At 39.1% G+C, this 23,525-nt stretch overlaps 1 protein-coding gene across 1 annotated transcript in view; it reads left to right on the top strand.

The window, feature by feature from the left end:
- The window catches only part of CNTLN (centlein), a 196,498-nt gene extending 189,358 nt beyond the window's left edge, over nt 1-7,140 (top strand). The window contains exon 24 of the mRNA XM_086479875.1: nt 7,039-7,140. Coding sequence (XP_086336001.1) covers nt 7,039-7,140 — 102 coding nt within the window. The remainder of the gene's footprint in view (nt 1-7,038) is intronic.
- The last annotated feature ends 16,385 nt before the right edge of the window (nt 7,141-23,525 follow it).

The following is a 23,525-nucleotide window of genomic DNA, read 5'->3' as shown; positions in this document are numbered from 1 at the left end:
GGAGTCTGCTGGGATGCTCCCCTCTTGTAAGTGATCAAGGGCAGTTTATTGGCAGGTGAGAGCCCTGCTTTTCTAGCCGTAGTCAGCTTTTGTTTGGACATCACTGACAACACACACTGACTCCTGAAACTTTTTCATTATATTTTAGTTGTCTCCTTTATTCAGATGATGGGTAGTTGATGTCTGAAAAGAAATAAAATTTTATCTATAAATCTCGTGTTCCTAATGCATATTCACTAGCAGGGGTCCATTAGCGATGTAGTTCATTTCAGTTAAGCATGTGAATGATTGAAAATATTTTGAAAGCTCTTTAAAGGGAACACTCACATTCAGATGTGTATGTTTTATCATTAATAGCTTTTGTATCTAGATTGTGTCCTATGACCAGATTTTTAAGAAATGACAGTTTTTCCCTCTTTCATTATCAAAACTTACTGCCATTAAGACTGCTTAATTGCTGCAGTAGAGGAGATGGAAATATCAGTTTGCTCTTACTGAATTCGTCAGAAATACTGGCATTTAAATTCTGATTTAACCTTGTAGTGCTCCGTGGAGCTCATCAGTAAAAGTATAAATATTTCTATTTGCTAAATTTTCTTCATTTTAAGAATGTTTTTTAAATCTATAAATTTCAGTGTTCTGTCCATGTTGTGGACTCCAAAATAGAAATCAGATTCGTGGAATATGATGGAGAATTCTTGTTCTATTTTTTGTTATTCTTTTGTAAATTGTTAAAAAATCCTAAGCAGAATTTTATCACCTCTCTTTATCTGATATAGACAGACAGCAAAAACCAGGGCACAGGGAGTGAGGGGGTTGCTGACTATATAGCCAGCTATATTAGGACTGCAGATGTTAGCTAAGGATAGAGGAGCTCATTGCGCTTACCTGTTTAAGGCTGCGTACAAGTTAATATTGTTTTTCAGTGATTTTTGCTCCATCTTGTGGGGTACCTCAGGAGGAGCTCTGAGGGTAAAAGTAACTGCTGACAAGCTGTGACTGTAGAATTGCAAGGGGATTAGTGCTTTTTGGGAGCTGCCAGCTCTGCTTTTCGTTTCTGCCCATGCTAAGTCACATGGATGGAAATTGCTAAGATTTCTTGGTCTCTTTGGGAGCAGCTCACAGAAGAGCTCTGTGCCCTTTAAAATACTTAACTCATATCTTGTAGAGAGTTTAGTTGTGGTTTCCTTTAGCAGGCATTGGTAATATTGTGATCGGAAAACTAAAGCTCACGGTGAAATGAAAGCTTTATGTCAGGACTTTGATCATGATAGACTTAGTGTTCCAGGTTGGCAAACTGTGTACCCATTGGCATCTTGAACAAAGATGCAGGCTTGCCCTTTTCTGTTATTCTGAGAAAATGTCCGGTTGAAAATTGTGTCAGATCACTTAATATTGAAGTTTGATATAGTGTCTTTTTGTGCCATTGAGCCAGGACTTCAGAACATAATTGCCCAGCAGTATTGATTTAATTGCCTAGGTTTATTTGTGGAGTCCTAATTATTGACTGGAGGTAAATTTAATGGAGAAACCTTTATGAACACTGGGAAACTGCTGCTGTTGCTGTTATACATAATGAACTGCATCATATCCCTTTAGATCATTCTTCAAGCTCATTTTATTCCTCTGTGACAGTACGATAACATTTAAAATGTCATGGACATTTTATTTTTATTACTGACATACGCCATTTTACTGCTGCATTAGAATTTTGGGGGGGACTGAGGGAAGCACTAGTTGCTTTTTACTGTGATTTTATAGATTCCCCTAAAGTATAATAATAAAGGATAGCACACCTCTGTTTTACGCTTCATCTGTACCTTTATTGAAGACTTGAAAAAGTCTAATTTCTGTCAGCTTCACAAGAATGTTAATATTTCAGTGATAAATATTTTTGCATTCCTGAGGCTCACAGACCCCAGTCAGAGTTTGTGTCCTTATTTTTGACTACTATAGAAAAATGTGTGGAGAAACTACACTGCTGCTAAGAAGCTTTCAAACTGATACAGGCATCTCTGCATTAGGTGTTATTATGTAAATAGGAATCATGTAATTGAAAAGGACAGTCATGCTCTGAATTCTACAGAGCTGGTAACAATCCCTTATTGTCTAAACCTACATCTTGAGTGGCCAACAAGTGGGTTTTCAGTGGCCTTTTTGTATCTGTGCATTAGCCCCCAATGATGTGTTCTCACTGAAGTATAAAAATGAAACATCTTAATAACTGACATGAAGGTAAAAGATGCCTACTAAGAACCTGTATGTGGAGAGGCTTCATTGGAGCACGTGCACATATCTGCTACCTGCACAGGGGTATCTGAGTCATATATGGAGACGTCAGACTGATTATGTGTTACTGATTGGGCATGGGAGAGGGAAGCTGGGAGAGGTATCGCATTGGAGACTATTGAGTTTTTAGCAGTTCATGGTATTTAGAGAAGAAGGGAACAAGTATGGTTACCTCAGTATGTTTGTGTGTTTACAGCTTGCATGGCAAGTGATGAGGCTTCTACCTATTTTATCCTGCACATCTGGGTGTGTACATCTTATTATTTAAACATGGGACAGCATAGTAGCACTCTCTTTTTATAATTGTAAAAAAAATCCCAAACCCAGCAACCTTCTTTAGCTTTTTCCCATCACAGGAAACTTAGATAGCTAAACCAAGAGAATTACTTCTTTTCACATAACTTAAACAAGATTTCTTATACTACCCAAGGCTTTCATTCATTGTGACTGATTGTAAGGAACAGCATCTCGGAATAATCTGTTAATGTATATGAGTACAGCATATTAGCTCAATCCAGATTACTACCTGAAGTCTCCAAGAACTGTTTTTTAATAAAATACAAATAGTCTGCCTAACTCTTCCAAGCATTGAACCAAATGACAACATTGATTTAGCATATCCCTTACCAGATATACAGCAGCATTTGCCTTCCCTCCCTCCTCATGTGCTCCTTGGGATATCACATCTCACATAAACAAAGCAGCCTAATAAAATCTTTCCTCTCATGACCTCATTATGAATCTACAATTTATATTCCAATGGTGAAAACTTCCAGAAAAACTGTCTCCCCTCTGTTCTGTGAGCACTCTGTAGGTATGCTTATAATCCATCTCTAGAACAAGGTTTGAAACAGTCTGTTCACTCCTCATTGGTTGGGACTTTCCCCAGTCCCTTTTTAGGATTTGCACTGGCTTCGAAATAGAGATTTCCTCTGGTGTCATCTGGGAATGTGCACTAAGAGCTATGGTTGTTTCCTTTCAGATTTCTTGGGTTGAAACTTGCCTGCTTTCATTTCATTAGTCTCTCTCCAGCCTGTGTCTGTCTGTCTTTTCTTTGAACAGGTCTCTGCTCATTGCCTATCCTCAGCTCACACACAGGCATATGTATTCACCCATGAACGAACACACCTGTGCACACTCACCACTGCCACCATCACCAGGTGTTTCAAGTATCTGCATCTTAAAAAGCAGCACCAGTGCAGTCTGAACAGTATCCTGGGGACCATTAGCATTTATATCAGACCATCGGAAAATAACCATGATTTTCTTGTCATTATGAGAATAAGAGCTCAGTCCTGTGCATTGACAATCCATTATGGTATATTTCTAGCTTTTATCTCATGCACACAAACAAAACCACATTGCATCACTTGTCCTGGACTGAAAGCAAGGAGAGATTAGCTTGATTCCTCAGGATAAGAATACAGACAGGCATATATTTATTTCTATAGTCATGTGTATACAGCCATCATAAAGCGGAATGGACAGAGAAGAATAGTGAAGTGAAGCATTTCCCTAATTTTTTTTGTAAGCTTTGATTTTTACTTTATAGTGAAATTAGGACATTTTGGTCATTAAAATACTGAGTTTCTTTAGTTTATTTCAGATTATTGTTTGTGATTCACTTAATTCAATTTGAGGCAGCTTTGCAGTGTGTTTGGATATTTTTGTTGGGCAAATGTATTACACTGATGATACGGAGAGATTTAAAATAGGCGTAACCATTAATTCATGTTTTCCAAAAATTAAATACTTTTATTTTTATGTTGACACATTTTAGACTTTGTGAAGCAGAGGCCAGGTAACACTGTACTCTGTGAATGGAGATGCTGCGTCTCATTATAACAGCATTGCCTTGCATTCATTGAGTCTTTTCATTGGCAGATTGGTGTATATTTATGCACTTGTGCTAAGTGAGACTCAATCTTGTCATGAAAGGTTGATAAATATTACTAGTTTATTTTTTACAGATGGGATCTCCAAAAGAAGTATACTCAAGGTCAGAATAAATAGGTGAGAGAAATAGAAATAACTGTCAGTATTCTTGACTCTTTAGGATCGTATTAACTTTACATTATCCATACACCAAGATATCTGTCTGAGACATTGTGTAAGAAATATGTTTTTTCTTACACATGAATAAAAATATTTAAATCCACATGTAGTTTGTGTTCTCAAATTTTCTTAACTTATACAAGTCCATTAAATCCTACTTCTCTTAAAGCCTACTGTAATGTACTGATTTAGGATTGCTATCATTGTTAATACTTAGTGTTCAGATAAATTGGTTATGGCACAAATAACTGGAGAGCATTTGAAAGAAGTATCATTCTGTATTAAAATATATAATTATCAGTGGTATAAACAAGCTTTCACTCCTTAGGCATGCACTGAACTCCCAAAGCATTCCCCAAGCATATGGCAGGTTTGGAAGCTGGGATGAATACTTGGGAGTAGAGACATCTTCAACGGTTGTGAAGTTCTGGGAGAAATGTAGAGAGAAGCTTCCCAGGATAGTACAGAGCCATCATTAAAAGTAAATCTGACAGGCTTCTATTAAAAGATGAAGACTGCAGAGATCATCCAGTTCTGGGTGTCTGTATGGAAAGAAAATCAGATAAAAACATACAGCACTTTCTCTGGAACCAACAAATGTTGACAGAATGACATCATACCAGCAGCTTTCAAATGCTCTTGATTTAAATGAATGATTTAAATGGAAAGCGTTCTTGAAAGATTGCTTTGCTATGACGTGGAAGCCACAGAGAATAGTGAGCAGCAAGTAAAATGCAGCTAGAATGATGTGAGCCAGAGACATCAATAAGCAACTATTCATCTCAGGCACAACATTAAGGAAGTGAAATGTTACAGGAATTAGTATAGTTAAGCTAGGCAAGAAGAATTAGAGACTTTGAGGTAATGGTACAGTGTTCTCATAAAAAGATATGTGTTCTCCTCTTAGACAAGGAATGAGAGCAATTAGAGTGAACAGGGTGCTGGAGTCAGTGTTTTTAAAGCACGGTAGCAAGTAAGCGTCACAGAATTTTGGATAAGATTATGTCTTGTTTACTCTGAATAGATTTCCACGCATTGAATTGAATCCCTCTGTTCCCCAAAAAGTCATCACAATAGCACACAGGAGAAAGCTGACAGGTGTAGGTAACCACTAGAAAATTCTTACCATAGGCAGAAGTTATTTATGACAGGTAGAGACAGCCATTCAAAACCCCCTTTCCTATGGAAAAGGGAAATAATGTGTATTAGCGTCCTTTTTCTGTGACAGCAAAGTGACTGTTGAGCAACATGTAGGATTGCCATTACAGTCACTTCATGACAGGTGCTTGCTATCAGCGAGATTTTCCTTGCCACCATTTCAGATTTTTTTTTCTGACTTGTTAGTAATTATAAATATCAGTGTATAGATTCATATCTATATATCAGTTTAGACGTTACATCAGCATTTGTATTTGATATACTTTCATGTCTGGGGTTTTTGTTTGTTTGTTTTATATTTTTTGCTTCATATATCTAGGAAACAGGCAATACTCTATCTGGTATGAGTAACATACTGTTTTCTCTTTAAGACTGAATAGAGAAGTGAAAAAATAAAATCAGAGCAGCAATACTCAGGTGTGGAACTAGAGAGTGGATCTAGATGCAAAAGTATTTCCTTGGAACTACAGTTGTGAAAAGCAGAGGGAGCTGGTGATTGGCCTGCTCAACCAGCTGCTATATTTTACCTAATGTATTTCTGGTGGCATTATTAAGGTAAAATTATCTCTCCCTCTGATGTGAGTGTCAGCTGTTACATTTGGTGTGGGACTGACCCCTTGGTCACTGCTGGTCTCTCCAGGAGTTCAAGAAAGCTGATAGAGCTCTATGAAGCCAATAGAGACTTTCCAAGGATGAACGAAAACTGTTCTGCTCTCCTCTAACACAGGACTGACCAGTCTCTGCCTGGAGCTGCAATGACTAGTGTTTTGTACCACCTCCAAAAGTACTTCCCAGCTTACAGTGCACAGGTGCACCAAGGCTGTGAAAGGAAACCTCTTTAAGCATTAAAACAATTACACTGAAAAATATATCAAATCTCTTTCTTTGAAGACAACAATTGTGCAAATACATCTTTTATATTGGAGGAGCTATGAAAGAAGTTTTCACTTTTCTCTGTAAATATGTAAATACAATTTTTTGGTATCATGTTTTAGAGGAGCAGATGTTTGTGTCATATCCAAATCAATACAATTGGAGCTTTTGGGGGTCTGGGTTTTGTTTTGCTTTGTTTTTTTTTTTTTTATTTACGAGTATTCATCTGTGAGTCTAAGGCAGTTGCTACAGCATTGAGAGCTGTAGTGGTAGTTCTGTCTCATCCTCCTGAGAGTAGTGAACATACACTACCACTTCTGCATGCCCTAGAGATGCTGTAACCTTTTATTGATCCGCTGATTGAAGACAAATGACAGAGATGCTGGTACTGCAGTTTACATCATTAACATGGTCAGTAAAGCATGAATTGTTCAATAAGGCGTTTATCTTTTTTCATTTTACTCTGTACTTTTATCATTTTTATGATAGAGAGCAAATTTTCAGACACTATCAGGCAGGTGAACTTTAAAGATCAGATGTGTGCATGTGTGGTAGTTGTCAGAACTAAGTGAAATCTAATGGTTTAAAGATACTTAATAAATGTTTTTCACACAAAGAAAATAAAGTTCAGCAATCATTTTTCTTACTGTGTTTCTTTTTCAGTTTCCTTTTGCTTCATACTTAATGGATGCCATACTGGAAAAATTAAATGAGAAGAAGAAACTGGTAGAAGAGTACAGTTCTCTTTTGAAACAAACTGTGTGATACTGCTAAGACCTCTTTTTTCAAGTGTGAATAAAATGTGTGTGTTGTTTCCTCATGTCTTTCCTCTTCACCTAAAGAACTGTCAATATGCATGTTCAATACATACGTAGAAACTGTGAACTGATTAATTGTTGAACAAGAGGAACTAATTACTTTCCTATTTAGAAAGGAGTGCGATGTTTGATTCCTGAAGATAAAAATTGCTGCAAATCAATGCAAAGTTAAAAATTATTTTCCTTTAAATGCATTAGCAGTGAACATCAGTGCAGACTTTGTGGAGAGAGGATGTTTTTTGGTACAACCAATATGTGTCTGTACAATTCAGAAAGTACAAAAAGCAGCTCAGTAACTCCTGGTTGTACCAGTCAGAACAGTAGAAGTAGGGTTTACAAAGGAATTTGGAATATGATTTGGATTTTGAATACCTAATTTCTTTTAGCTTCCTTGTAAATCCCAGCTTTATGATATCTGCTACATAAAATGATAGGCTTTCTTTATGTTGGAAAAAAAGAGAAAATGAAAGATTGTAGAAAAAAAAGTATTCAATGTGGAGTAATACTCCCAGGAAGACCTGTGTTTTCTTCTTAGTTGGAGTGTATTGTATACAATGTATTTAATTGTATTCAAAAATTTAATACAATAAAGTTATTTCCAGTGTGGGTTTTTTTCACTAGTAGTCCCAGTTCTTTCTCAGCTAATAGCAAGCTGCAAGCCCTCACTTTTCTTGGGAAAATATTACAAAGTTTTAATCAGTTGTTTCCACCAAGATTTCTCTGGCTAAGTGCTAAGAAATAATTGCTGCTTTTTCACATCTTTGATCTTAAGAGTTTGTATTCCTCTGGACCAGCCCACCTGAAAATATAAAAGAGCCAAGTTTCTGAATTGGTGTGGTAAAAACATGTACCTTTTATATATGGCTCTTCATCTATGACACCGAGTTGTTTCACAACAGATATCATTATCATTGTTCATATTGGGCAGAGAATCAAAAGCAAGATCTACTTGGCCTAAGATCATTCAACAGAAGCATGAAATAGGAAAGCTTTCCAGTGCTTTTCCTAGGATGTCACAGTACTACTTTTAATTTATGGAGTTCACTGTTTGGTGTCTCTAAGAAAAGGGTGAGGAAGAGAAGACCACTAGACTTCTGTTCAGTTACACCTGGTGATAACAGGGGCTTGAGAGAATTTTTATTGGAATTACTGAAAATTGTGCAAACATACTCCACCTGCACCTGTAAATTAAGACCTGGAACTAGTCCTATATTAAAAAAGAAACAGGCCTTTAGGAATGGTTGACCACCACCTTTTCCAAAGCAAGAAATAAGGAACCTCATATGAAACTATCAGGTGACATATTCAAAGCAAGCAAAAGGAAGCCACTTCCATGCAAACAGGATCGAGCTTTGAAACTGTTTGCCTCAGGGTTTTACTGAAGCTAAAAATTTACAATGTGCTCCAATGTCAATGAAATTATGCTGATAAAAATTAGGGAAGATAAATCCGTTGAAATCCGTGGAAACCATGTTCCTGTGATTTTCAGTAATTCCAGCAAAATGTATTTGAAAATAACTTCAACATAACATCTATTGCTGGGCAGTGGAAAGGAGTTCATGAGGCTAAAGCTCTGGAAAGATTAGGCCATTTGTCTTCATTTCAGTGCTCTGCAAGACCTGTTGGTGCAAGTCTGATCTTGGTGCTGATCTTAGCACTATCTTTTGTCTTAGTGAAAGAGCCTGATCTTTCATGGAAACAAAGAACCTCTGGGGACAATTTCCCAGACTGGTACCTTTTTCTCATAACTGAAACATCTTGCTTTACTTGTCCTGCAAATTTCTGTATCTCCTGTGCACCTGGGTATGGAGAAAGCTTTTTCCTTGGTCCAAGAGTAAACAAGAGTAGTGAATGCTGCAAAACCAGATGATTAGGTACTTCATCTGAAGAGAGAGCGAGCAAAAATCCTTAAACCCAGGCAGAGCCAGAATTATCACCATTTTTTCAAGGAATGGAAAATGCAGCAAATGTTTCTTACTTGCAGCTGTTTCTCTTATGCATAGTGTCACAAGAGACCCAAAAATGCTCTACAAAGAAAATTAATTCTCCATAAATCTCCATGGCTTAGGCCTTAAGGGTGGGATTAATTTCCTCCTTCTTTTGAAATTATGAGGGTCAATAAGCCTGATAAGCTTACTTGGCTAAAACATCATATTTGGACTCTGCCAAAACATGTTCTGCAGGATGTACCTCAGTACAGATACATCTCTTTCCCTTCATCAGAATCTTCTGCACTTGTCTGCCACTTCTCTGATGAGACTAACTCCTTCAAGTAAATGTTCACTTGCTAATGAGTGAGCCTGCAGAGCTGCCATCAGTGCTTGTGGTCCATGGAAGAGTCAGATGATGGCTCACTCTGGGAGACTGAGAGACTTACTGATGGCAGCAGCACAGCACCTTGATCAAGCGGGCAACAAGCCGGCTACATGGGGACTCCCTATACCCTTCTAATGAAAGAAAAAACCTTCCTTGCTTGGTCCAGCAAAAAGCCTTTACAAAAGATCACTTAAAGGACTTTTGACCTATCTTATCACGAGCAAGAGAACAGCTTCATGTAGGGGAACTTCCATCAAATTAATTTATTGGCAATTAACAAGCTTTTAATTAATGATTCTGGTATTGAGAAAGTAAATAAATTAACAATGTTCAGGGCAGTCCCAGACCTGATCCCACACAGGTCACCCGCAGCCACTGCCAACGCCTGTCACCTGTGCCCAGTGCACTCGTAAATGGATGTTTTGTCCTCCTGCCTGCACGTTAACCTGGAAGCCTTACCACTAAACAAACTTTAAGAAAGTTCTCAAGTTTACACTGAGGAAGCACATGGTTAAGTACTTGATTTAAAGGTTGGAAACACAATTACAAAAATTTGCAGTTTCTCCGTTATTTTAGCTACCTTAAGTCTGCGTGGCATTGCATCCCCAACCACTGCTTTGGGGTTTTTCTAGCATGCAGTCCCCAGCTGCTCTGGAGACCTGGCTGCTTTCTTTGGTTGTAGGTCTTAATGTTTGCCAATCCAGTAGCAGAGTGAAGTGAATTATCAGAATACGTCATGGCTGCTGTAGTGTTGCTTTTTCAGTTTCTAAATTTAGAATTACATAATGCAGTCCATTTCTACCATTACTGCTGTTCTGTCCAGAGAAGCTGGTGCATGCATGCCTTGTGAGCCATCAAAAATTCAAGATGAACAGTTGCCAAGTATATTTCCTTGGTCCCTCAAGCAGCCTGATTCTGGCTGGTGCTTCCTCTCAAACACATATGTGTGGAGAGAGGCAGAAGAAATCTCTCACTATATTTTATTAGCTGTACCAACTTGTTCTTTTTGATGCAGAATGGATTAACTTAAATTGTGTATTTTAAGAAATGTTATTTAAAGCCCTACCCTGAGCACTAATATCTTATTACTTTGACCCCTCTGAAATAGAAAAAGAAAACATGTTGAAAATAGGAGCACACAGACTAAGGGATGTCTCCCTTTGGATTCTCGTGTGATGTTTCATCCAAGACATTACCGCTTTCTTGTGTCCTTTGTCTTACAAATCAGCTTCCAAAAGCATCAACTGGGGGAGCAAGGCTCATTATAATTTACTGTCTCAGTTGTGCAATGAAAATGCTGGATCAGCCCACTTGGATCTAGACTCAGACTAGAGTCTGGGAGCTCAGTGCCTCCCTTGCTGTGCTTCAGGAGCGTCTTCCCTATAGGAAAGACAGGGCCTGGGCGTCAGTGAAATGACTTCAGGTCTGGCCTTTAACCTCCAACACCTGCCTATAGATAATGCTGCAGCACCCACAGGAGCAAGGCATAGGTAGCAGTCATGACCCCAGTCTTTTAAAGACCATGAGATGCCTGTCATCTTCTACTTATGAAATTCAATAGTAGGAAACCTTATCTATTCCTCTTCTTACCAAACAGGGTATTTTGAGTCAGCAAGGAAAATGTTTCCAGAGAAACAATACCTGCATTGTCAGGTATCAGTTTATCCCTATAAAAGCCTCTGGAGTGACTAGGCTGGGATGGTGATTATCACTTGAGCTAAAACCAGTGCCTCTGCTGAATACTTCATTATTCCCATAAAATTATCAGGCCTACTCCGGCAAATATTTTCTTCTTTCTTACATTTAAAATGGTGGTAGATAGAGTTTCCTGAATTTTAGAAAGAGTAGTACAGGGTTTTTGTGGGGTTTTTTAGTAGAGGGTTTTTTTAGGGTGAAAATGCCACCTAAGTACTGGAAAACAAGGGTGAAAAATCCAAACCCATAAATTAGATTTTGCAATGAAGAGGAAGAAATAGAAGAACTGTAACTACTTCACACTCATGAAATTATAGCACTGCTAGTCTTTCTGCAAACACTACTGGAAATGTTGCCAAATAACTTTGAAGATATTTCTTAATATTTTAAAGGAATTTCCATTCAACTTTTCTAATTTGATATAAACAAATGAAAATGGAAGAATCAGCATTTTTCAGTGAAAAAAATTTGTCTAGTTTGTGACATTTTGTGAGGAGAATAAAAAGGCTGATATTCGAAGAAAACAAATTTTTAACTTTCTCTGTCACAAATGTTTAGTTCTGTCTCTGCAATGAACATATTTGGTTTTACTGCTTTTTTAATCTTTGCTCCACCAAGAGGAGAGGGCTTTTGAAACAATCTTTCTTACTGTAAAGGATTAAAGGTACTTATCTTAATTATGTTTTATGAATATTTCAAAAATCCCTTTTCACTGGAACCAGGCTGAGATTACACAGGCATGTTAAATATTTAGTGAAGAACTGGATCTGTTTTGGGGAGAAGTATCAGCTCGACACTTTCAAGATTGTATTGCCAAAAAAACTAAACATAAAAGATACTAAAATCAGTGCTGTTTTGAAATAACTATACTGACGTCCATCCAGAAAATCCACTTGATCTGTTTGTGGGTTTTTTTAAATTAATATAGTCGGTTTCTATCCTTGTGCTTCCTATTATGGCCTCTAGATGGCAAACTTTCACAAAAAATGGATTCAGTGCCGGCTTCTGACGGCAGCCAGGGCGGGGTTCCCCGCGCAGCCTGGCCGGGACCTTTGCTTTCCTGCATCTGAAAACTCAGTGTCAGACAGACCTGTCACTCGAGCAGCAATAGCTGATATCTCAACATGTGAAATATATTGGCTATTTACAGCCTTTATGCACAGTGTCACAAGGGTGAGTCGCTAAAATGTATCAACTTTTATAGATACATATATATATACACATACATGCACATACATATGTGTATATACGTATACAAATATGAAAGTTTCAGAGCTGTGCAGAACTTCAAGGTTCTAACACTTTCGAAAATCTTTATTATGTATGTACTCTAAAATGTAAAAATTAAAGTCAGCATCTGTCAATAGTGACTTCTAAAGCTATGTTTCTGTAGTGCCACCTGTTTAATCCGCACAAATCATAGTTTACCTTGATGGGAATCAAAGGCATGAGTCTTCCAACATGTAGACCTCTTATTACAAATGAGATCCGTCTGCTTCTATGCTGAGGATTCTCTGTTAGAAAAGACACTGTGTGTATCTCCCCATGTCCATCAGAGCTTCCTCATTGTCTGAATAATCCGTTTATCTTCTGGGGTACAATTTTTAAGACTAGGTATTCTTTACATGAATGAGACTCTGGCTGGTAAGTGTGATTATATGATATGATGTAATGGTCACAATAAAGAGGAGCTCAGGGAGAAATCGAAAACATAGCAAAGGGTTCATGTAGCCATCATGCAGTGTATCACTCTTTGTATTCTTGGAAAAGAAGAAACCTATTTACACCGTTATTTTTTCTCTGTTGTGTATTGAAGTAAGATACATTACATTCAGTAGAATAAAACATTATTCCAGGTCTACACGTCCTTGAACTGCCTTCATTTACTTCGATGCTTTGTTTTATTACGCACTTTTCTCATACATAAAATAAGGGTCTGTTGTTGAGATTTCCTGATTTGAGATTTAAGAATTCCCAGGGAATATTTATTTGAAATTTCTGGTGGTATAATGTATGATTAAGAGAGCTGAGAACACTCCCTGACTTCTGCTGTAACCACATATTTAGAAATCATTTCAGCCATGTTGATAGCTGAGTTAAGGGTGGGTTTTCTGTTCTCTTCAGGAATGCAGACAGGCTATGGAAGTTCAGCAGGGTCTGTATTTTAATTCAGGCTGACATTCCTTCAGCTAGGTTATTTGTTTTTTCTGTTTCACCTCTGCAATTGAATTAATATTTAGCTAAACTATGAACTGAAGCTCAGAACAAGGAAAAAGGGAGCTCATTTCAATAGTTTATGCATCACCATTATCACAGAATCTTAGAATCATAGAATCATTTTGTTTGGAAAAGACCTTTAAGATCAAGTCCAACCACTATCCTAACACTACCAAGCCGACCACTAAACCGTGTCCCTAAGCACCACATCTATACATCTTTTGAACGCCTCCAGGGATGGTGACTCCACCAGCTCCCTGGGCAGCCTGTTCCAATGCCTAACCACTCTGTCAGTAAAGAAATTTTTCCTAATATCCAATCTAAATTTCCCCTGGTGCAGCTTGAGGCCATTACGTCTTGTCATTAGTTACTTGGGAGAAGAGACCAACACTGACCTCACTACATCTTCCTTTTAGGCAGTTGTAGAGAGCAATAAGGTCTCCTCTCAGCCTCCTCTTCACTAGGCTAAACAATCCTAGTTCCCTCAGGTGCTCCATATAAGACATGTTAAAACTGGATATAAAACTAGTATGTGAAAGGAATATGTCTCCAAACAGGTCCAGAGCCAGACAAGCAAAGGGTCCAGCTTGTTGAGGATATTGGCTTGATATCTTGAGGTTTTTAGGTCAAGATAAGAACCTTTCTGAGATATATTCTGGATTAGTATTTGCATCTTGCTTAGCTATATAAAAGTCCAGCTTTCTGTGAGGGCTATTTTACAGCATGTTTAACTGGCTGGGGAAACTTAAAGCTCACATCATTGTGAAAGAATGAGCTTACCAGACTGACAGCCAAACTATTTCAGATGCTGTAGTTAAGAGGTTCAAGTGACTCTGACCTACTGAACCTCTTGCAGAGCACAGATTTGACACCTTCTTGAAACGGGGTAACTCCCTTGGTAAAGGAACCACACATCATTATCTCTCATGGTGCCATGGTGTGCATGTGGGGAGGAGGGACATGAGTGGACCACAAGCATTGTAATGCTTCTTTGCTACAGATCTTTACACATTGCTCATTCTGCGGAAAAACAGTTTAAAATATGTGCCAAGTCATGGTTTCACTACATGATTATTATTCAAAAGGTAGTGCTATTTCCCTATTCTATTTGATCTTTCTCTAGTTATACATGCAAGGGTCACATTTACCGTCTTAGCTACAAGCTACAAGCTTTGCATTAGGAAGTCATGTTGAACTGGTTATTTCAAGGGATTAACCTTCATTCTGTATGTATGGCCAAGGTCTTTTTTCTTCTGTTTACAACGACACCTCAGAAATAACTCTACAGGAGCTTTATCTATAGCTTAGCAATGTGAAAAAATTCGGGTTTAGAGGTGTCAATTGAAAATGCAATGATTTTTACTCTAAAAATACTGATTTTCTCTATGGTGTAACTTTTACAAATGTAACTGGGAGAATAATATTGACTTTAAGAAAAGCTAGGATGAACAGTTAGTTAAATGATTGTTTCTGTAAGTTAGTATCTCTATGAAATTTAATTTAAGGTGTTCATATAGCAAAGCTGCTGATTTTTCAAAACTAGTCTACGATTTTACATTAAAAATGAAAACTCATTGTACTAGCAGCATATCATATACACAAGAAATGTACTGATTTGAGAGTACATTGCCATGCCTACCATTGAGCATCTGGCCCAAGACAGGAATTTCTCTTGTTGATTTCTCTCATTGTCATGCATGTTTTCCCAGCACTAAAAAGGAAGAGAGGCTACTAGCTGGCACAAGGAAGACATGAGCTGGCCTCAGGGATGTAGGATCTGTTTCAGACAGAACAGACCATCTTAATGCTCTGAAAACCCAAAGATACTGTGAACTAGGTCTCCACCTCATTGACTTCCTTGGGCCCTGCCTCACGCTTACTCCAGAAGTATGGTCTCCTCCAGCACCCAGTTCCAGGCATGGTGAGATGGCTCCCATAGCGTGTGCCAGACAGCTGCAAGAGCAGGGTGCTGACAGCCATTGTTTGAGCGACAGGCCTGCAGTCATCAGGCAATGTGAAGTGATGACTCATGCCCAACGTGCGCCCAGGAGAGCCAAACAATTCAGCAGCAGCAGGACCCAGGACTGGAGACAGGCCCTCCTGCAGCATAGCTCAGCCCAGGACTGGTGCCCGAGCCTGAGCTCACATGGGCTCCTAAACTGAGGACCTGGGTGTGATGGGTGAAGGTTCCCAGAAGAGCCTGATTGCTCTGACAGCACTTTTCCTCGCTTTTTCTGCAGAGCAGAGTTCCTTTCCCACTTCAGCACATCAGGCTCCCTTGCATTGTTCCTCTCTTAGCTCTGCTTTGATTCCTTGCTCTGGCTTGGGTCTGCCCTGGTCCTGATCTGGCTTTCCAAGCCTTCACAGGTAGGATTACATGGCTGTGAAGTTAATGAATGTTCATACATCATTGATCTTGTTGTTGTTGTCGTTATACATTATTTTAGAAATAATGCATACCATGTAAAAATGCCAGTGAAGTGTGAGCATGAACTACTAGAGCTCACAAAAAAATTTAGTACATCCATTCAACACTGACTGAAGTGAAAGCCACGGTCTCTTCCTCTGTCAGTTCAAATGGAAAAATTAAGCACTGATAATTCTTCTAAACATCCTGTCAATAAAATCCTCTCCTTCAGAGGAAGACTTTGGTGAGGCTTCCTATGGAAGGAAGTGGTTACAGGGTACGTTCTCACTCTCTTAAGGTGGAAATAGCCATGTCCTCCAGATAACACAGAGCTCCCCTCCAAACAGAGGATGAACAGGGAGCACACTGTTTGCAACTGATCAGAACTGCCACTAAGATAAATAGGATTCAAATAATTTTCTATTTTTTTCAGGACACGGAATATCTCAGATCACTGTGACCTTCTTCCTTTTCTATATTTTTCATTTGAAATTCTGTAATTGAATTAAAATAAAATGTTTCTAAAAGATTTTAAACTAATGAGTGGGTGGATATTGGACATATATACTGTAAACTTGGAGAGTTAAATTGGGAACTGAAGTATTAAAGCAGCAGAGATTACCTTTTTTACGTAAATGACCATGAGGTCTAACACTGGATGGCACTGAAGTACACACTATGAAGACAAGTAGGGTACAAGAAGTGGCTAAATTCCATTACAAGGTTTCTTTTTGCATGGAATTAACTGGATAAGGGGTTTTCCTGGTATTAACCTCCCCCAGAATAGCATCTGTATTTAAGGTGCTGTGCAAAGAGGATTTATAAGTCATCTGTGAGGTCTGATTGAGAATTAATCCTGGCATCACGACAGAAACACAGCAGACACTTGGCATTTAATAATTTAGTTTGAGACTTCAAGGCAGACCATAAACTCTATCCTGATACAATGCAGACTAACTTTCTGTCTGATTTCACATGACCCTGGCTTACCTACTGACTGACATACGCAGTTTGTTGAGAGTTGAATATATGCTCCCAATTTAAGAGGGAGATTTCAGCATTCATCAATATGAAGGATTTTCAGTGGTACAACCCAGATGAAGAGGGGAACTGAGCATGTGCTGAATTTTAAGCACACTTGAAGTCCCCTGGGTATTAAACAGCCTCTTGAATCAGTGCTGACTCTTGTGAGAAGAATGAAGAATGATGCAATGCAAGCACCAGATGAGTGGCAATGCCTCCTTCCTGCCTTCTCATATCTGCATCTGCTGTGTATTTGACAGAAAGCAAGCCTCAAAACAATCAATTTTGGAGTGATTTTTGTCTTGCCTGTATTTTAAGTTTTCCATTTTTGTTACTCTTAGAGCTCCCTGGATCTTAACACATCTTATGTTTAGCAGAGCAATGAAAGAGCAGAATCCATCCTACTCTGAACATGTCTAAGACCTTGTCAAGTCACTTGTCGTTTGCTATAACACAGAGGCTATTTGCAGGAGGTGGACTGATTCCTTCATATGCCTTTCTTTTCTTTTTTCTTTTTTTTTTTTTTTTTTTTTTTTAAAAAAAATGGAACAGGCACTATTTTCCTGGATTTATTGTTCCTTTCCAAACCATAATGATTCATTGTGATTAATTTCTACTCTTGTCCTTGGATGTGTGTTGTTAATTTCGATCCTTGCGCTAACTTGGAATATGATCCTGTATTTAGTCAGAAACAAGTAAAGTAGATAGCTTCCTGTATATGTGAAGTTTATTCTTCAATAGCCTTCCAGTAACCTCCAAAACACCTTCTTAATTACAACTTTGAACTGGACGATGTTCTATGTTGCAAGTATAAGCTAATAAAAGCCTAATTCTGACGCTGTCAATATAAGAAGTACCTTTGTCCACAAGCTATTGAGATCAGTAAGTTTTTATCCACAGAGCTGTATGATGGAGACTGGTACACGGCGGCAGCAGCTGGCTAGTAATTAATGTTTAAACTCAATGATAAAAGCCAACACAGAAATATGAGCTGTCTAGTATTACTTATGTCTTACATCTGAGGAACACTTTACACCCAAGGAACTGAAATCTGTGGACAAGACTGTTGTGTCCATCCAGAGACAGGGAATGAATCAGCCTTAGTCCAAGTCAGGCATAAAAAACGCAACTCTGTTTTCCAGTGCTTCACCACACATATCACAGAGCATAATCAGGTGTTCATGTTTCATTAAACTGAGATGGGCACCCATGCTGCTTTTGCTACGTTTTACTTCTCCTGTCATGCTGCTTTGCTGCACAGTGCCCTGTGCTGGTAGCTTGTACTTCAGATGCCTAAACCTAAATGACCAGTGATTCTGTTTTGAGTCTCTGCTCAAAGAACTGGAAGTCTGTGCAGATACTATGACAAGGATGGGAAAATTCTACAGCAAGGTGTGCTGAGAAGCACTTTTTAGTAGTCATGTTATGTCTCTTACAAAAAATTCCAAGAAAAAAAGAATACTAATACAGAATATTGTTTAAAAATATTTTAATCATTAATAAACTGACATGCAAACCTATCATAATTCTAACATACTTTTACATTATATCCAGTAATAAAATCTTGACATCAGTGACTCACTCCCTATTCCCTCCAAACTTTTAAGAAGATTTTGTGACAGGGACAAATACTGGCTATTCACTTTTAAGCTCTATTCTCCTGGAACATGCTGACTGAAAAAAGAGTAGTGACTCACTGTTCTTGTGTGTGGTTCTTTACTGCATAATATTTGTTGATAACGTGTGAAATGCTACACACATAAACCAAAAGGAATATGCCTCTGGTTACAGTCTATAGGTTGGAGTCATAAATCTTAAAACACTGCTTAAAATACAGTGACTTTCCAAGAAGTGAATGAAAAGTGTCTCAGCCTTTCATCAGTTGCTGATGCCCCCAAGTAATCAATGGCTTGATTTAAAAGGAAGTCTGGATGGATAGGAAAACAAGGCTCCCTTCTTGTGAAATATCCAGTGGCACTTACTTTACAGGGGTTACAGCAGTCTATCAAAATAGAGAGAGGAAAATAAATCAACTGTAACATGTCTATAGATGGTCCCACAAAATAATCCTGATCGATGCTCATGAAATTTTCAGTAGAGTTCAACCCTGAGTAGCAGTAAATTGTTTCTGACATTGCAGTGGTTTATATCTCATTTTTATTGGCTTAATGAAATATACATGTGTATGTTCTCCCTTGTTTGCCCTTGGCTTTCCCTAATGAGCTCATCTTTTTGTAGCCTTCATTTGCCATAACAACCACCTTAAAGCAAAAGGGAAAATATGCACTATTTGATAACTGCTGTGAGTTAAACTTGATATTAGGTGTTAGATATGTTCTAGGCTTCATACAGTTGCCCATTCAAGCTATTTGTTCTAATTCTGCTTATGAAAAAATATCAGGTGACATTGATAAAAAAACATTTTTAGATAAAATTATTTGGTCATAATTATTCTTATAATCTCAATAATTATTAATTACTAATATTTGTATTAAAATTTTATAACCCACCATAAACCAAAAAGGCACTCAGGAAGAAGTGGTAATTTTTAATGAAGGGGACTATGCTTTAGGTGTTGATTCTTAATCAAACTCAAGTCACAGGATGAATGATCGAGTTCACTCTCAGAATAGAACAATGCTGAGATCTTTGAATTCAGGCAACAATTTATGACACAAGAGCAGCAGTCTAGGATACCTTGCTGGCTGGTTGACCCATGAATGAGGTTGATTTAGCTGTGGTTTTAATACTAGTGGTAGCTGAAGGGGAAAGTGCATGGAACAGAATTAATTTATTTAAATTCTGATGGTATTGCTAGATCAGGATAAGCTAATCAGCCTGAGTCTTATTCACCTTCTCTACCATAGTTTTTCTGCTTTGCTGTGACACTGTTTGTGTCTCCAGTGTCTGACGCATAAGTGCTTCAATTTTCCAGACTTATTCCATTGCCAGTCACCTGAGCACATGGCTGATATCATCTTTGTACAGTGAACGTACTGTAAACTTCTGAATTTTGTTTGTTGTTTTTCTTGTGTATTAAGAATTGACTTGATAATATAAATGTCTCTACTTTTTCTTACTGTATGTGACTTCTACCTATCCAACCTTTTGTACTTGTTTTGGCTCAGATAGCATTAACTTTACTTCATAGCATCTTGTATGGTGCTGTGTTTTAGATTTGTGACTAAAATGGTGTTGATAACACACCAACATTTTAGATATCGCTGAGCAGTACTTGCACAGCGTCAAAGCCTTCTCTGTGTCTCAAGCTGTCCCCCCAGCAAGTTGGCTAGGGGTGCACAGACATTGGAAGGACCCCCAAAGGGGTCATACCATAAAACATCATGCCCAGCACACAAAGCTGGGGGAAGAAGGAGAAAGGGGAAATGTTGGGAGTGATGGTGTTTTTCTTCCCAAGTCTCCATTACATGTGATGGAGCCTTGCTGTACTGGAGATGGCTGAACGCCTGCCTGCTGATGGGAAGTGGTGAATGAACTCCTCTTTTTGCTTTGCGGGTGTGCGTGGCTTTTGCTTTACCTGTTAAACTGTCTTTATTGCAACCCATGAGTTTTCTCACTTTTATCCTTCCGATTCTCTCCCTCATCCCACTGTTGGGGGGGAGTGAGTGAGTGGCTGCGTGGGGCTCAGCTGTCCACTGGGGATGAACCACAACATCTGTCTTCCTCAGATATTGTTTCTTGTAGTATTGGATGCTCAGTGTGCTGTGAACACTCACTTGGCTTCATTACATACTCTGACTTCCTGTCCCTGAAAAAGTCTGTTGTTCTGTCATGAATTCATTGTGTTCCCCCCCTCCCTGCCCAACCCCACTAATGTCTCCGAGCTTCTTGTGCCAGAATCTGCTCCTGATACGCTCTGTCGGTAGGTGTTCAGTCCTTCAAAATCATAAGACAGTTTTTGCTTTTTTTTAGGAGGTTAGTCACACACTCTTTTTGCCCTTTGTTTGGAATAGAACAGTTTTCTTACATTTCAGTTTTGTGTGGAGTGCCATTCTCCCTGGTTTGAGTTGCCATTGCCCAGCTGAACTAAAAGATAATTAATTTATCATGTACTTCAAAACGAACTACTGTTCCTTTTCTGCTTGCAAAATGAACTTTTGTTTATAACTTTTCCAACACACTTCTCTACAGACCCAAACTCTGCACACATCTGCACAGATTTTAAACTGTAGTGGGGCTTTTAACTGCTCCATCTTTCTCATTAAGGTTTCTTTCCTCTCTAAGAGATGACCAGGCATTGCTCAGGTTGCAGTTTTACGGTCACCCTAAACCAATAGAAATGGTGGCTGCTCTCAAAAGTGATCTCTCCATCACTCCCTGCTTTGGCTGCACATGCTACTACTCCCTTTGGGCTAGCGTTAGCAGCTATGTAGGCTAAAACTTTTTTCTTTCCTTTGGTTACTTTTCAGCTCTGTCAGTTTCCTGACATAGTTTGCTGTAGAGCTGCAGAAATCCAGCCAGTCACAGCATGGATGGGAAGGGAAGGTGGGCAGAAAAACCCACAAATCTGGAGAAGAGGAAGAAGTGGCAGGAACTTTACCCTCATTTCTTAATCTTCCTGAGATCTACTTACTTTATGTTCACCTGCAACAGCCTTTGTATAACAAAGCGCCCTGTCCAGACACGGTTGTAATATTGAGCTTCTAAATTCAGGTTCTCCTGTGTGGCAAGAATGAAGGTATGGGTCAGATTCTTTTGTCATCAGATATAAGAATCCGCTTTGATTTAAATACAATAAAGATTTCACTTTGGGGAATACAGAAATCAAAGTAGTCCTTGTTGGTTGCTGTGTGTTAAACACATCTTTCAATTTATTTAAGCATGCCTAGAGTGCTTAAGGCTGGAGAAGATCCCAAAATTGATGGGAACCTGTAGAAAACAGTAGTCCATATTATACAAAATATGCATATATTTGTCCATATATAGTATGGACAAAGCGAACAGGATAGTCTCACTGTTAAAATACTGAACTTTATAAACACAGCCCTCAGTTTTACCTTCGGGTGTACAGATGGTTTCAACTCTGATTCCGACTTTGTGGATATATCTACGCTGCAGATTTGATAGATTACCTCACAACGGTGTAATGGTGTTGTGGGTTAACCCTGGCTGGATACCAGGTGCCCACCAAAACCTCCTCTATCACTCCCCCTCCTAAGCTGGACAGGGAAGAGAAAATACAGTAAAATGTTCGTGGATCAAGATAAGGGCAGGGAGATCACTCAGCAATTACCATCACGGACAAAACAGACTTGACTTGAGGAAAAAAAAATTAATTTAATTTAATTTATTACCAATCAAATCAGAATATGATAGTGAGAAGTAAACTCAAATCTTAAAAAACACCTTCCCCCCGACACCCTTCTCTTCTTTCCGGGCTTTTTATTCCCTGTCTCTACGTTCTTCCCTGCAACATCAGAGGGAGACAGGGAATGGGGGTTGCCGTCAGTTCATCACACATGGTCTCTGCTGCTCCTTCCTCCTCAGAGGAGGACTCCTCACACTTTTCCCTTGCTCCAGAGTGAGACCCCTCCCACGGGAAACAGTCCTCTGTGAACTTGTCCAACATAAATCCTTTCTACAGGTTACAGTTCTTCACAAACTGCTCCAGCATGGGTCCCCTACAGGGTCACAAGTCCTGCCAGCAAACCTGCTCCAGTGTAGGCTACTCTCTCCACTGGTCCTGCCAGAATCCTACTCTAGCATGGGCTTCCCATGGGGGTCACAGCCTCCTTCAGGCATCCACCTGCTTGGGTGTAGCATCCTCCATGGGCTGCAGGTGGATATCTGCTCCACCGTGGACCTCCACAGGCTGCAGGGGGGCAGCTTGCCTCACCATAGTCTTCAGCATGGGTTGCAAAGGAATCTCTGCTCTGGTGCCTGCAGCACCTACTCCTGTTCCTTCTTCACTGACCTTGGTGTCTGCAGAGTTGTTTCACATATTCTCATTCCTCCGACTGCTGTTGCACAGCAGTTTTCCCCCTTCTTAAATACACTACCACAAAGGTGCTACCACCGTTGCTGATGGGCTTGGCCTTGGCCAGCAGTGGGTCCATCTTGGAGCCAGCTGGCCCTGGCTTATCTGACACAGGGGAAGCTTCTGGCATCTTCTTACAGAAGCCACCCCTACAGCCTCCCCCCCCCGTCCCCCCCCCGTCCCCCCCAAACACAGTTTGCCATGCAAACCCAATACAAATGGAAACAGTTTAGTAAGTGGATACATGGAGGTTTTCAGGTACCTCCTGCAAACTTACCCTCCTGTAGAAATGCCCTGTGAGGTCCTAAATACTGGCAGAAATATTCACAAATGAACAAATTAGTCTTAAGTTTAATAGAAAAATTATTGGTTCCAGGAAGCTTTGGATTAAGCAGCACCTAAAGCCCAGTTTCAGTAAGTGCTAACAGCATTGTAGGCATTAAATTAAGAAACAAACTGCCATTACAACATTGTCAAAACTACTTTGTGACGCAGAGTTTCACAATGTTTTACTCTAATGTGGTAAATGAAAATTTTTTGTGTTTGAAAAACTTTTCTTCTTTTCAGACTGGTTCTCAAAACACCTAAATAAGAGCGCATCAGTTTTCAGTTTTTTTTTCTTGGAGAAAGATACTAGAATGTTGGGGTCTGTATGAACAGTCACAGCCCCCATTGT

The sequence above is a fragment of the Leptosomus discolor genome, chromosome Z (assembly GCF_034619465.1).
Source record: "Leptosomus discolor isolate bLepDis1 chromosome Z, bLepDis1.hap2, whole genome shotgun sequence".
Lineage (NCBI taxonomy): Eukaryota > Metazoa > Chordata > Aves > Leptosomiformes > Leptosomidae > Leptosomus > Leptosomus discolor.
This window is presented reverse-complemented; position numbering and strand designations above follow the sequence as displayed.